At 42.0% G+C, this 15,875-nt stretch overlaps 1 protein-coding gene across 12 annotated transcripts in view; it reads right to left on the bottom strand.

Annotated features, from left to right (window-relative positions):
* Positions 1 to 1,006: 1,006 nt before the first annotated feature.
* The window catches only part of tmcc1a (transmembrane and coiled-coil domain family 1a), a 46,306-nt gene continuing 31,437 nt past the window's right edge, over positions 1,007 to 15,875 (bottom strand). For 10 of the 12 annotated variants that reach the window (XM_082518286.1, XM_082518287.1, XM_082518283.1 and 7 more), the window contains 4 exons: positions 7,666 to 7,923; positions 6,730 to 7,421; positions 5,494 to 5,629; positions 1,007 to 3,202 (listed from right to left, as the gene is read on the bottom strand). In XM_082518286.1, the coding sequence (XP_082374412.1) occupies positions 2,888 to 3,202; positions 5,494 to 5,629; positions 6,730 to 7,421; positions 7,666 to 7,923 (1,401 nt within the window). In that variant the 3' untranslated portion in view covers positions 1,007 to 2,887. Of the gene's footprint in view, positions 3,203 to 5,493; positions 5,630 to 6,729; positions 7,422 to 7,665; positions 7,924 to 9,036; positions 9,303 to 13,832; positions 14,604 to 15,875 lie in introns of those variants that run through there. The other 2 variants (XM_082518293.1, XM_082518294.1) reach the window with 2 other exon arrangements.

The raw sequence follows: 15,875 nt of genomic DNA on the forward strand, positions 1-15,875 counted from the left end.
GCTTTCTCGACGGAGTGTGCATATGCTCACATCTCTGAATAGAAATGAATGACTCCTAGTCGAGGAAAGACAACAAGTGTGTCAGACGCTGCATAAATCAGTTTGCAGGGGAGCCCGAGAAAAGTGTTATCTCTGAATACATGAAATAATTAAAGTTGATGCTAAATCGCGAGCAATCGCTTGTGCCTATTTACTGCGTACTCCTCTGGGGGACAAACCCACTCTCTCTCCACACCCTCCCACCCCAACCCCCAATCTCTACTTGCAGCTTTCAGTTGGGTAGATAAGTGCGCTCCGTGTTTACCTTGGCGCACAGCCATGCGCATCAAATCTGGCAGTGTAGAAAAGGAGCAAAGTGCTCCGATAAAGTGCAATATAATGACCCCCCAAGTGCAGAGCACAATGAATGAGCCAAATAGTGTCGACACAGTGCGTGTGCATGTAAGTGCAGACTTTCGTCAGGGAGTAGGGAGCCAGCGGCTACAATGAGGTCTGGCAGGGATGCAGGGACAAGGCGCAGTCTGGGGCAGAACTGTCAGCATCAAATATCCATAGTGAGGCGTGACCGCTGCGGTTTGGTGCAGCTCAATCAAGAAAACGACACTGAACCGAATTAGGCTCCATGTGTGGGTGCATTACAGTGATATAAAGTGGGGGTACACCCGATCTCTCGTTTGTAATAAAAACAATATCTGTTGCTGCACAAGCTAACTTTTGGCATTTAAGACCCCCTCCTCAGAACCTGTTTCCTTCCTGATAAGGAGTCACACCTCTTCTCCCCACCCTCAGAGCACACCATTCACACAAACTGAGCACGGCTTTCATACTGAAGGAACGTCAAGGCTTTTCCAGGTAAACGAGCTCCATCTAGCGGTCAGGAAAAGCATCTGCAAGATGACTTTAAAAGCACACTTTCCACTACAACACTGCGAAGAAGCATCAGACACACAAGAAAATAAATAAAAAAGGAAACATGTCTTTTGAAGAAATACGGAATGTGCATAAATTAGTCAGGAATGCACTTTATTTATTCCACACTTAGAAAAGGACATCAGAAGGCACTGAAGTGGTTTAGCACACAACCCAAGATCAGAGGTGCTGCTGCAAGGACAAACTAAAGTCAAAGGTCAGCTCACTCCCAACTTGTCTATTGTACCTTTGATTACACATCACTGACAGATCAATAAATCTGCCTACTGCGGTTCAACTTGAGAGGAAACAAGTTTACTCACATTTTGACAAAAATGCACTGAATTTCCTTGGTTTTTTTTTTTATTTCCTGTAGAAAAGCATGTCAGCAGTTTCAACCTGCATCAGCGCTTCACTTCTCAGAGAGTGTCAAGCTTTGTAGTCTCTATCAAAGGCTTGACCTACATGCTGTCTATCAGTGTGCTAAAGTGCAGCTGTACAGTTCAAATGATCACAATGTCTGTTAGGAAATCAGCTTCTTGGCATTAAATACAGTGCAGACTAGTTAACGTGCTAGGTCATCTTGTAGTGTCCTTGACTAGATTAGAAAGTGAGAGTAAAAGAGAGGCCGAATGCCAAGCTCTACTCATGGAAGCAAAATGTGTAGAAACACACTACTGAGCATCTGGAGGCAAGGTCATGTTCAGATTGCGAATTACTTTCCCCCTTACAAAAGTTGCATCTGGCAAGACATTCATGACATATATGGAAAGAAGCCACAGCTGCTTGGACCTTTTGGGTGCTTAGGCATCCCTGGGCAAACTTCAGTTTGGCACTGGGTGATAACACCTTGACATAGCGATACGGTGGTACATTTAAAAAAAAAAAAAAAAAAGAAAGAAAAGATAACACGCAGGGAAACTGTGTCAGTAGTATAAAGTCACATACAGGCAATGTGCATTTGACTGGCATGGCAGTGGAGATGACTTGCACTGTAGATTTGAAGCAGCAGTATTCATGATGGTTCTGAGACAGAACTGGAAAAGCACCAGTGGTCTCCCCTTCTTTCTTAACTTGATCACATCATAATGGTGGGGTGGGAGGCCAATTGTCCTGGCAACCTAATTTTACTTGGACAACAGCCCTTTATCATCGCTTTTAAAAGTAAATCTGCTTTGGAAGTAATTTTCTTCATGACAACGTGCAGCACTGTATACAAGTTACAAATATGGCAGATGCTAGACAGCAGCCAGATGTTCTCTGTAGTATTCATGTGCTGTTTTTATGGTGGGCACACCATCTCAGCTTCCCCCTCTAGTCTTTGTGCCATTCATTATCTTCCCTATTTTCAATTCTTTTTTAACTTTAAAAAAGTAAAAGCGATCTTTGCCATTAGAAATTGTACGTCTGCATGACACTCATTCCTTCAAAATGTTCTAGCTGAACAAATTTCATCACAGCAAGAAAGGTGAAACTTCCAGGAAGGTTTTTCAGCCATGGTTCAAAACTACTAATCACAGCTAAGTAAGAGTTCTCTTCCTAAAGGCAATCAACCACATTCTCACATTTGCATGTCTCTACAATTAGACTGGGCCTTTGTGGCAGCTCTCCAGCCCAGTTTCCTGACTAAACTCCCCTTTGTGTAGAGTGAGAGGAGTGTAATGCTACATGGTACTGAATAAAATAACATTGAAAATAAAATAATATTATTAGAAATAACATTATAATTGATTAAACTCTAAGGGTAAAAACAGTACAATACTGCATTCTGTGAGGGATAACAACACAAAAGTTCGTTTTAAAAATGTAAACAGTCTTGTCCTTCCTAAATGTGAATGTTCTCTTCTTCACTCTTCTTCACACTTCTTGCTCTTTATCCAGGCCGCTTCCAAATGTGCTCAGCTGAACCGACTGCAGACTGCAGCTACAGTTACATTTCTTGTTGTCACCAAAGCAACATGTGCTGAATGTAATCTGGTCATCCCGGGGGCTGCAGCGCACGGTGCGTATACCCCGAGAGAGCGTCCCAGTTTCTCCACAAGAAGGCCAGCAGGAGGATGAGGAGGAGGGTGGAGAGCGAGCGTGAGCGCGTCTTCATCAAAGGGACCACACAGTTGGCTACAGTTGAAACAAAGACCAGAAGGACAGCCATTAGGGCCAGCAGCACATTGATAAGTTTTCCCAGGAGGGTCCGGGCTGTGGCATTTTCCAACCCCTCCAACTGGACGACCTGCTGTTGCTGCTGCTGCAGCTCCATCTTAGAGATCCTGGTTTGACAGGCCTCCAAAGCCTCCTGTAGAGGACGACGAGAGGAAATCCATTTAGCTTAGTCACCAGTTTCATAAACATAAACTAATCCAAAGCACAATAGCAAGACACTGATCGTTTTACTGTGATTTAAAGTCAGATATGATTTTGCCTTTCCTTTGTTCTCATGTGTGGAAAAACACTGAACAAAAACATAAAAACTTCTCACTTGCCTGAGTGCAGCCTTTTATACTTTTGATTATTTTAAATAGACTCATGTGATCCACATTAGACCAGTGTGTAGTGTTCTTAATCATGTTTGTTTGTAACTGTAATTGATAAGTTATCCAAAAACACTTAAATATCCTGCACATTATCGATACATGTTACCCATCAGAGATTTTCAGACATTTCCTTCATTTAACTATATCTGCTTTTTCAGTAATCCTATTTTATTAGCTTAGCTTTATTGTACTTATATTGCTTATGCAATTTTACTTAATGATATTTTGTTGTTTTTTTTAGTTATTTGATCTAGATTTTAATCTAGTTTTATTGCTTTTATTACAGCATTTATTACATCCTGTTACTGAAATTTCAGTCATCTGTGAAGCACCTCAGGCTCCTGTTTCAATGAAAGGTGTTTTATAAATAAAGTAACTGCTGGTTCTGTTAGAGTTTGAAGTAGCTGTTGACAGTACATTTCATGGCTCTCTACCACCCCCTGCTGTGTAGGAAGGGAATGCTGTAATGAGCAATATGAGGCGTGAAAAAAGTTTTATGCAGGGACAAAACACACACACCTTAGCCTTTATGGACAAGAGGAAAGGATGCAAGTAATGTGAGACATTTTCAAGGGATAGTTAATGTTTTGAACCCCCCCCCCCAAAACAAAGCTGATGGACAGACCAGGGCCTTGAACTCATCTCCTTGTGTACAGAGTCAACACAGACATTTAGATAAGGCAGTTAACTGATGGAGGGTTTGTGCACGACTCAAAACTTCAGTTTAACTTAAAACTGACACAATAAGGTCTCATCTGACCAGCTTTCTTTAGCTTACTAGTGCTTAAGACAGGAAGGTTGAGTGGCCAGCCACTTCCATTATTTCAACACAGGCCCATTTTAGCGTTGGGAGGTCAAGCGTGCAAGCCATAAGTGGTCAGAATAAAATGCAGTGCTGCAACAGTAATAATAAGGCTCAATGCATTCTAAAATGTAATTACTCTGCTGCAGCTGCTGACACTCTTAAAGCCCAATTCACACAGGACTAACATAACAGTGGACCCCTATTAATATGTAATAATTGCAGCGGCCTTCTGTGATCTCAGTCTGGTATGATTTTGTCATGTTTGTCATTTCAAAGCGAAAAAAAAAAATCCACCAAAAATGATCTACTGTATTGTGCCACACACAGAGGTCCTGTAATAATATAATTTCAGTGTGAATTGCTATTTAGGGGAATTCAGCTAATTACATTTTGGACAGCATTTTAGATTCAAATTTACTTGGGCTGGTGTCAGTACACAGTGTGGTGACCCAGTCATAGAACAAACAGGTTTAAATCTATCAGAAAGGTGTGCCAGAACATTTTTTTGTTCAACATTTATTATTGGCAGCCTGATTTAGTGAAATCAGGTCTGTAGCTGCCGATTGCAGCTGTTCCAATAAAACTCAGACTTTGCCTGTCTGGGCCGAATGTATTGCACGAAAAACAGGCGTGGCGGCTGATTTTTAAAAATCACACGAGGGCCTCTGATAAAATTAATCTGGCATGTCACTTGCCGATGATGGAGGCATTAATAACAAAAATGGTTGTGAAACAAAAGCACTGCGATGAAAAAAAAACACCTATACACTACAACCTGTCTCACATTTCTCTATGAACTCATAATGTCACCAGATAAGATAACATTTTTAACTTCCAGTGACAATGACATCTGCCCTTTAATAACTGTAATAGCGACTGTCAACACAGTGACATTTTTCATGTTTACAATCTACCTTCTCCCACCTTAATTTATTTAGGTCTCTTTTTTTTTATATTTACATTGCTTTTACATTTGTTTCACATTTTTCCTCCTTGTTTTATTGTTTTTTGCAGAGAGTTTGGTTCTCTAATAGACAAATTAAAAAGCCTCTTCAGACAAATCTGTGTGACAGTGAGAGATGTTGTCACTGGTGTGCATTTATCAGTTGTTTTGCAGTGCTTTGTTATCTATCATTACTTTGGTGTAATCACTACCATTCCTCATGCATATCTGTTAATGAAAATGAAACTGCTTATCATGATAAAAATGGGTGCTGGTGCTTGCTGACATTATCTTGAACTACAAACCTGGATGTCTCTGGCTCTTTCGTAGGACTGGTAGGCGATCTTCTCCTCCATACTGGCCAGCTCCTGTTTAAGGTTGAGGATCTCATTCTGGTGAAGTTCTGTGAGATCGTTGAGCTGCTCCTCCAGACGTTCACACCTGAACGCATGCGTAAGTAAAAGAAGCACACACGAACACATGTGAGAGTCTGTGGCATAATTAGCTTAGACAAAGAAACGCACGCAGGAATTAGTAGGAATAGACCCTGAGGGCATCTGGCCACATGGCACCTGACTGAGCTGATGACCCGCCCTGACAAGATTAGGATATGCTTGCTCATCTGCTGATTCAACTAGCCTATCACAAGAGACTCGGCAGTATTAGACTGGCCAATGGAATGTGTGCCCAACAAGAGGCGATGAATCTATACTGTTGTTTATTTTGGCAGGCACATAAAGCTGGATGGACAGCAAAGGACAAGAATAGACATGAGTCAACTTGACTGTTTCTTATTTTTAAGATCTTTTAACAGGTTGGTATAAAATCCAGCAAAAAGTCTCTAAGTAGGGCGATGACACATGATTTATAAGTTTTACCTATGTTTAGAAATGATTCCTTAACAAATGTCCGCTATGAAATAACTGCAGATATGTTATGGGTGGATTCAGCTCCTGAGGAGTTTTTAGCAGCATTACTGGTTTCTGGATGGAGTACTCCCTCCCCTGGGAAGGGTGAAAATAGCTCCTTAGATGCCATTTGTCTCTGTTGGCAATTTTAATCTAAGAGGTCAAACAGATCACTCTGAACTTGGACATTTTAGGAAGAAAAATGCACATGTTTCTTTTTCTATTCAAGCTGATCATTAGATCTGTTCTCAGTCCTTGTGCCCTGTGTTTTAAAGCTCATGCACTTTTGTGCTGTTCTCGGCTTACATGCCAACTGCTGCTTTGAGAATGAGTATAAAAGAATTTGAGCTGTTCTGATGTTAATGTTGATGAACTGTAGGTAAAAGGTTTCTTATCTACTGTGAGCTAATGCTGCTAATATTGGTAAAATCTCTCTAATGCACAAGCAGGCCAAGTGTACCTTGCGATGATGAATAGCAATATGCATAACTAAGATGGTTCCAGAGAAGTGTTTCTAACTATAGCAGGTTATTCCTGATTACGCACTGTTGACATTCGCGGGGATTTCTCGTTACACACTCAGGCATGTATGGTACAAACATTCTGGCAAGTTCTAGTTCTTTTTCTCTTTACCTGAAGCGTTCTTCCTGCAGTGCTTGCATAACAACTGTGTAGTCTCTTTGATAGTGGCTCTTCAAACCTTCCAGGCTCTCCTCTAGCCTTGCCTGGCCATCTCTCAACTCCTGCACCTCCTGCACCAGCATGTCAAAGCTGGAACTCTGGCTCCTCTCCAGTGTGTTTCCCTTGGAACTGGGGGGACCCCCAGGGGCCCCTGTTGTGCTATTAGCCCCCACTGAGCCTGATGTAGCACTAGAGCAGTCATCCTCGCTACCATACTTCGGACTGGACTGGAAGTGATGCCCAGTGCTTCCCAGGGAACGTCCTCCAGTACTTGTCACACCCTCTTCTACTGAAGGGTCATCCAGAGAGTCTTTAAGTGAAGTGATGTTATCAGCGCTCCCGAATTTGTTGCGAATAAGGGAGGCGATCTCTCGTGGTTTGGAGACGACTGCACCAGCAGCAGAGTGGGTAGCCTGTGAGAAGCTGGAGAGGCCACCCTTAACACTATCCACCACGCCCTCACTGAAGCCTGTGACTTTGGCTCCGACATCCTTCAGGCCCTGCTGCATGTCCCGCAGAACATCCTTGGGCTGGCGTGGGATACCGTTGTGTTCCGCTTCTCGCAGCCTCCGGTGGTAGTGCTCCAGTTTCCTTTGCAGCTGCTGGATGGTCTGTGCTGACTTCTGGTTCTTTTTCTCAAAAACCTGACAGCCACAGGACAGGAATTTATTAGTCAGTGAAATGCAAATCAGTCCGCAATTATCCACTTAAATATATTTAGAAAGTTCCCTCCCTGCCTCTGAGGAAAAGCCAAGGTAAAACAAACTGATCAAACAGGTTTGGTGTTTATGCACTAATTGTGATCTAATCTCACCAGCCTACTAAAAGCACAAGGCAATGAGGTGCTGGCTTTAATACAAAAAATCTAACAATAATTCCTCGTTTCACCTGTTTGATGCGTGTGCTCTGCTGTTTGTCGGCGTTGTTGGCCAGTTTGAGGTACTCTGCAACATTGTCATCCCTGGCTGTCTGCTCGATCTTAATCTGCTCTGTGAGCTTGAGGATTTTCTGTTGCAGCTGGGCGATGGCCTGCTTGGTGCGGTGAGGGTCTGGGGTGATATCCTCACCCCCCTGGAACGAACTGTCTGCCCCACATGAAACAGACAGGGGTGCCTGGCCCAGGCCACTTACTTCCAGCCGGTCGATCTGAAGCGATGAAAGAGGAAAAAAAGACAGATTCAAGTACGTGAAGGGTGAGGGAAGAAATGAAAGGATTTGCGAGGAAAACAAAAAAGGGAGTGAGGCAGGGAGGAAAAAGGATGAATTGCAATATATGAGTTTTTGGTCATTTTGCTGACATGTTAAAAAAAAAAGGAAACTTCTGCATTTTTGTAGCATGCAGACTGGAACGAGGCTAATTGAGTGGGTTGAACAGGTCACTTGCGGTCAGTTTAACTAAAGAGGAAGATGCCAAGTAAGCGGTTTTTTTATTCATGGACTTGCAAAGAAATGAAAGTTAAGGAAAAATAACTTTTGTCATTTTCAGCACATCCACACAAAACTCAACTCGAAAAACCTGGACTCTGATTTCGTTGTTCTGGAAGCCAAAAAACCCCAAAACAAAACAGGACTAGCAGGATATTAGATTTGGGTTTAAAGCAATTTCACAGATTTTTCTTCTTTGTTTTTCAAAATGACCCGATTTTATCAACAGACCACGAAACATCCGCGCAAAATCCAAACACCATCTAAATTGTGTTTCCTCAATTTTTCTAAAACTACACCACCCTATCTGAGACAATGATGAATCTAACACCTTCAATCACAGGTCGCTGGTGTGATTCATTTCCTCAAACACCTCAGGGGAAGAACATTGCCAAACCTTTGGGAGAGACTGATGAAAATATTCTTCTCATCACTTAGTATTCACACAAAATAATCATCTGGACCTCACATCACACCATGGGGGCTCAGGAAGCACAGCAAACTTACACACACACACACATAAGGGATTTACACGCACTGGTTATTCATCCGAGTATTTACTACTCAAATCCCCATACTGCCACACCATAACCGGTAGAAACCAAAACACCGGAGGCTCACCTGTATTCTGAGCGGCATGACTAATGGATGACAGATGCAATTGTCAACAACGCAAAGTACAACGCATCCGGGAGAAACTAAAGCTCCCGATTAATCACTTTCCTCGTAAACATTGAACAAGAATCCAAAAGGAGCACCGAAAAAAAAAACAAACTATCTTTAATAATAAAAAAAGTAAAGCGAATAAAACATGCGCAAAAAAGCGGCGCTCACCTTTCCGTTGGTCAAACGAAGGATTTTTTCCCAGTGCATTGTCCACACAGTGAAAGCCAGCTGTGCTTTTTCATCTGTTCTGCTCAAATTTCGTTAAAGTTTAATTGTATAAAAACCCCACAACGACTCAGTGAAGTTTCGCTCTGTAAGCTCCAGCTGCTCCAGCTCTACCGGCGACTTGTTGTGAAAGTTGAAGCACACCTGAAACTCAAGTGTACTTGGCAGCGCCTGAAGCTCCGCCCCCTTCTCCACTCCCTTTTCTGAGGAAGATGACATCATCCCTCTGGCAGCTTTCAAAGAGAGCGCAGTGCATTACCTGGGACCTTTTCTTATACCGCGTGACTGAATTTGCAAAAATAAACACAGTTGGGAGCCTCACAATAGATCAAGCCACAAAAGCTTTGTCTGTGATTATTTGAAACAACTGATCTGGTTCAGTTCTTTGTTGTTGCCGATTAAGTAGTAACTTTCTAACCTATTTTTTTACTCAAGTACTGTTAAAACGAGTTTTCGAGAATTTCAGCTTCATGATACCTCAGTTGTTTTGCTTCCACTATATTCATTTTAAAACTCTTGTTAGTATTCGCTGTGCAGATTTTACATATTTTTTTTCCTACTCAGGAAGAAACTGTTATAATTTACTCTGTGTGTAAGTACAATTTAGTGTTGGTCACACTAAAGTTGTGATAAAACGTTTACATACACTCATTGTGGGCATGAGTGTCAAAGTAATTTTGGGCTTTTAATTATTTCTTTAAACTGTTCTTTTTCCAGGGTGGAATGATTGTACAGCATACATCTTTAATCGATTTAGAAAACAAGAATTATTTATAATTATTTCTGTTTTTTTCCTAATCTACACAAGGTCAAACATATACACACAGGATCAAAAGTAAATGTACATGCCCATTAATATTTGTTTATAAATCCTTTGGAAGTACATATCAACCAGACACCTTTTGTAGTCATTAATAACCTTTTAGCTGGATATTTGACCACTCTTAGCAGAAATGATTCATTTAAATTTGTTGGTTTCCTGGCCCCAAAGTCGGGGCTTTTGGGAGACCATTCAAGATGTGATGTGTACCGGTACCACTGACAGCAAAATAGCCTCAGAGCTTGATGCTACCACCACCACCATGTGTCTGTGAAGGTTCTCAGTCAACCAGGTCATCGTAGTCTAAGGAGCTTGGAAGTGTTCTTAGGTCTGAAAACCTCATCTTTACTCCTCCAAACATGCCTCTTGTCACTGTGACTAAATAGCTCAATCTTTGTCTCATCTGACTAAAAACCTTTTTCTAGAAGGAATTTGACTTTTTCATGTGGACAGCTGCAAATGACAGAAATGGGTAAAAAATATTTGCGATCAGAAATTTAACAGGCTGTGCAGGAAAAACTAAGAGTTGGGACTGTCTGTCATAGAGGAGTACTTAATGGGAAGAAAAACTAGTTAGACATCTCTTTACAACAGCACGCGCACACGCACACATCCCAGGGCACATTCCTCTGAGTACTCGTCAGAATTACCAGCAAGAAAACAATTTAAACTTGTTCACCAAGTGAATTTAAAATCAAGGTGATGTGTATTGTATTGATGACTATGTGGCAACATTAATCAGAAAAAGACACACATCTATGAGTCCATTTAACTGGCACATTGTGTACGTACAGTAAGTCTAATCACTATTAAAGCTTCCTGACAGCAAGCCAAGGTGATCGAGTGAGCTGGAGAAGTGGAATAGCCTGCTGAGCAAGCACAGAGCGAATGAACAGGTTTCAGAGGAGCACCTGGTCTGTTACAAAGCAGTATTGATAACCTTATAAGGGCGAGCATGAATGAAGCACACACGCTTGATTTGGTTTTCCCCTTTTTCTTCCAGGTGACACAATAACTGCATAATCAAATGTCTGCCCAGTTACTAAAGATAAAGAGAGCAAAGGACAAGTAAGCAGTATACTTTGTACTGGAGGACCCTGCAGTGCAGCACAGATAGATTTTAGACATTGTGATAAGAAGCCCTAGTGACCTGTACACACTGGCACCAAACCAACGTGCTGATCCAAAAAAAAACAAAAAAAAAAACCCCCCAAATTACTATCAGCGCATTTCTTCTGTTAGGTAAAGCGAAGAAACCAGTTCAAGCAGTAATGATCAGCTGTGCGCCTTCCCGGCTCTAAAGACTGGCCATTGCAAGATATGATCTAATGTTACCACACACATAGCAAAGCAATGCTTCATCCCTGGCTTTCAGTTACTAAACAAATCAGCATTGCCTGTACGATCAGTGTCATCTTCAAATGTCTGACTTTTAGTGTGACTAATCATGCAACAAATTAAAGATCATGAGCTGAAGGATCAGGCTAATTTCCCTCAATTAACATAGCCAAACATGTCGATGTGCTGAGCCACTGAAGCAAGAAGTGACACGCACTGCACCACTGGAGTCTGTGCAGCCTAATTAGGGACGTTTTGTGTGTGTGTGTTGGTAATTTGGGGAGCAGGGTGGTGTGCACCCCCCTGTGATTAGACTTTATCAGTTAAAATGACAAACAAAGGGTTTGTATGGACTTGTCCCCTGCCCTTCAGCTCCTTGCACACACACACACACATACTTCAGAGAAAACCTACTCTACCTATGTCCCAAACCGGGGCCACAGGTTGGTGTGTGTAACAGCCTCGGATCCAGTAAAGCTTGTTAGAGCCATGAAAGGCCACCACTGACTTAGCATGGATCGACCACAGGCCTGGGAAAAGCCGAGCTAAACCTAAACACCGAGACCTGCGAAGTAAACCTCACACAAATAGGCATTTAGGCAAGAATTTACCAAGCTAATGGTGTTAGATGTGCATCACATATAATTAGACACATGCAACAAGAACATCTTGTACTACCCATCTCACTCTCTCTGAACTGCAGAGGACACATGCCCCCAAAATCCATTTTGTTCAATGTAGGTCACCGAGCAGAAATTAGACTGTCATACGTCTCTTTCCTATTTTTTGTGATCAAAATGTTTCACTTCTCCTTTCTTTCTACACCAGATACCTCAGGCGCTCCGTCTGTCTCCTCTGAGTTGAGTTTAATGTGTTTGTTGTTTTGTGAGTTAACTCAGGTGAGATCGAGGACAGCTAGAGTCAGGATGTTCTCGAGGACAAACAGTGGAAATAGACACAGTCTTAGGATCTTGTCGCATGCTGATGATATCTACACCCTAACCAGATCAAGGCCAGAGGAATTTAAAACTCCACACTGACCCTGACTGTAGCTTGCTGTTTAAATATGTATGTTTGTCATAGTAAATGTTTCAGAATGAAACAAAATTATCTTCCCATTTGTTATGTTTGAGAGTCATAGCTTATACAACAGACTTACGGTATTTTATATAAACATTACAATGCAACGCAACCACGGCACAGCTCACTGTTGTACTTTTTGCAAGAAACACCTAAGTGACCATACCACGCTCTATGTTTCTTGCTGTCAAGTTCAGGTTTTCATTATTTGTGTGTGTGTGAAAGTGTGAAAAGTACAGTACCTTGTTATTCATTAAGCCCCGCATTCTAGCTGTGGGCTTCCTGTGTTGTTAGTTTGTGTTTCTTGAGAAGCAGCAGTTTCAAATGGCAAGATGCAAGAGTGATACTCCGAGGACGTTGCAACTCCATGTTTCTGAGAAATCTGCTCTGATCCACACCCCCCCCTATTATAATATTCCCTGAAGTGTGGAAAAGGTGCCTCCCTTATAATTAAAGTCATATCAGTAAGTTGAGTATGTTATCTACAGAGTCCAATATCCATGAAGGATGAGAACTATTGTAAGAGGGAGGATTTTTAGCTATCCCTTTCAGCTCTGTTCATTTTGCACTACACAGCTGTCGCCTCTCCATTTATATGACTCGTATCTCTGTGACTTTATTAAACACCCTGCATCAAAGCCGGTCATCCATGACTGTCTGAACTTCACACTGCTGATTAGTTGATCTGATCTTTAACCGTACAGCGTAGATATCAGAGAGTGAACACAGTCATCAAAGTAACAGCTTAACAGTACTGAGTGATCTTTTATTAACAGATCTGAATTTACGAGCGTTTGAGCATTTGACACTGTGTGCAAACACACGGTCAAACACTTAGTTAGTTGCGGTAGGTTATGTGTGAAATAGGCCTTTAGTGGAACGTTCACGGGCCCAAAAAGTCTGGTGCTGCATTTAATATTTATTTATTGTCATTTTAATATAAAACATTTGTGCATTGGACTACTATGTGCCACATTTAACCCCAACCCTACTTTCTGCTCCCCTGCATCACCATCTTGTGATTTCAGTTGAAATTGATGATTTGATGAAAATCCACTTGTTGTTTCCTTTAAGTGTATCCAGCGTGGCAACAATGAACTCCATTCACAGGATATGGAAAATTACTAAACTCCATGTGATGCTGAACAAGGGGCAGTTTACTCAACACATGTACTCGCGAATGGCTGAATCCACAAAGTTTCATTACTAATCACTATAATACAGCCAAAGCCTATCAGTGCACACACTAAGGAAAGGAGAGTGCAAAAAAAAAAAAAAAAAAAAGTATTTTCACTACTGCAAAAACACTTCAGGACAAAATCCTTTTTTCGAGCAAGACATCTGTGTTTTATTTATTACAGACACAGTGCACACAGCACTCCTACTTTAACTGATATGTAAGCAAGCACCATATCGCTATAAACACCTTTACAAGACTGTAAACAGTCTTTACAAACATAACAAACAACCTCACACACTATATACACATGTGGAGACTCACTGTGGTGTTGGGGGTAGGAAGTGGAGAGGTGTCAGCAGTTACCAGGTTAAGGATGACCTCCATGAGTGGGACACGCATGCGTGCAGCTTGGAGTGGAATATTTGTTTGGTCTCTCTATTTGTTTGTGTGTCTCTCGGGGAAAAAAATACAGTGAAAGGAAAGGAGAGGAGCCTGGGTCTGGCACAGCACACATCAGTCAGGACACTTCTTCCAAACAAAGTCCACTTCACTCAAAGTCCACAGTTGCAAAGACCCCACTGGACAAGGAATTACTGCTGGCTTGATTGAATATCCAGAATCCATAAAATGCACAGTCACTCCAGCAATGTACCATGACTACTGATAGCTGCAGAGTCTACATTATGTTCTGCTGCTGGTTCACAGGGCTGCTGCTCCTCAAAGCCCATGGACGAAGCTTGAGTTCAAACACACGCTTCAGACAGAGAGCCTGTGCAGAGCCAATGCACTTCGACAGGCACGACTCCCACAGAGAGCGTACATTAGTGGAAGAAGAAAGACTCCTCTGGACCAATGAGCCCATCTAACGCATGTTTGGGGGTGGGTGACAGTACAGAGAATGTTAATCATACGAAGGCTCGCTGCGCTGGATGTAGCCTGGGATAAAAGCAGGGAGAGTTTACTGCGAAGTTAAGCGTTCAAAGCATCCATCGGGCATAAAATCCGCAGACGGGGGGAAAGAGCGGCAGAGAGGCAGAGACCCAGAGAACGGATGTGAGGGGAGCAAAAGGAGCACAGAAGAAAAAAAGATCCCACCAGGAGCTGTCAGTGAGAGGGAGACGGAGTGAGAGAAGGCGCAAAAGAGAGAGGGGTTGTGAGAAAGCCTCATGAAGGGAGGGAGGGCGGCTTTTCTTCTGTTTGAGTTTCTAGGCCAGTTCAGCTCCAAAACATTAGCTAGTTCAGGCAGAAAAAAGGAGAGAGAACTTTTCCATTCCCTCCTTTTAATTATCACAGTTTGATTGTCTCAGCCAATCAGTTTACTGAGTGATCACGCTGTAACAGACTGGACTAGATGCTTCTACTGATCAAAAAAGAAAAGAAAAAAACCCACACTGAACAAAATAACTGTCCAGCAGAAAAGCACTAATGCGTGGATAATTCTAGTTTAAGTTGGAGAAATCAAACAACAAGAAAGGACTGACATTATACAGTTGTATGATCATCGCAAGGCTGCAATTCAAAAAATATAAGCCTATAATTGGGTCCCTGTGCTACAAAACAGTGGAGTATTGGTAATTTATAGAGAGGATGGCCATAATTAGAGTGCAAAACAGTGTTTGTTAGTAAACAGTCCAGAAGAACTGAGACGGCACACAGTTGTAATTTTGCGTTCAGGTTGATCATTTTCACTGCATTAAAGCACAAATTGGCATCCAAATATACTACAAACACCTTTTTATGAGCCTCAGAGTCTTTCGCGTCATGATGAAACTGTGGTGTACAATTAGGTAGAAAAAAAGAAAGAAAAAGCACTGGAAGTAGTGGGTGTAGGGGGAATGGTGTGGAGTGGTATGGCAGGACGAGGGCAACTGAAGACTTCTGTGCCCAAGCCGACAGGAGGAGCAGGGCAACAGGAGCGCGAACACAGGGTTTAATGGGAAAGCAGGAGAGGTTTGGGGACCGGAAGAGAGCGGGTAGGAATTAGGGAGAAGAGTGCTTATATAAGAACAAGTCCAACTCGCTGTGAGATGTGTATGTTTGACCCCAGTACTGAATAAAAGGGACACATGGCAGAATCTGTGGTTTCAAATTTGAGCCAAGGCTTTACATTGGAAAATGTAAATATAGAAAAAATAGGTTAAACTATATCTGCACATCTGTAGAGCCACGAATAATAATATTTTCCCTTTACTGGCAACAATTCCCATTCAGACAAACAGTATATACTTTTGACCGTCTCTTTAACTTTTACCCAAAGAAATGGGGTCTCCCACTCAAAGGCTTAGCATTAACTTACTTTAGTAGTTTACAATGATTTGCTAAAAAATCTGGATTACTAATACCAAATAATGTTTGCTGTAGTGT

The sequence above is a fragment of the Aulonocara stuartgranti genome (assembly GCF_965226115.1).
Source record: "Aulonocara stuartgranti genome assembly, chromosome: 20".
Classification (NCBI taxonomy): Eukaryota; Metazoa; Chordata; class Actinopteri; order Cichliformes; family Cichlidae; genus Aulonocara; species Aulonocara stuartgranti.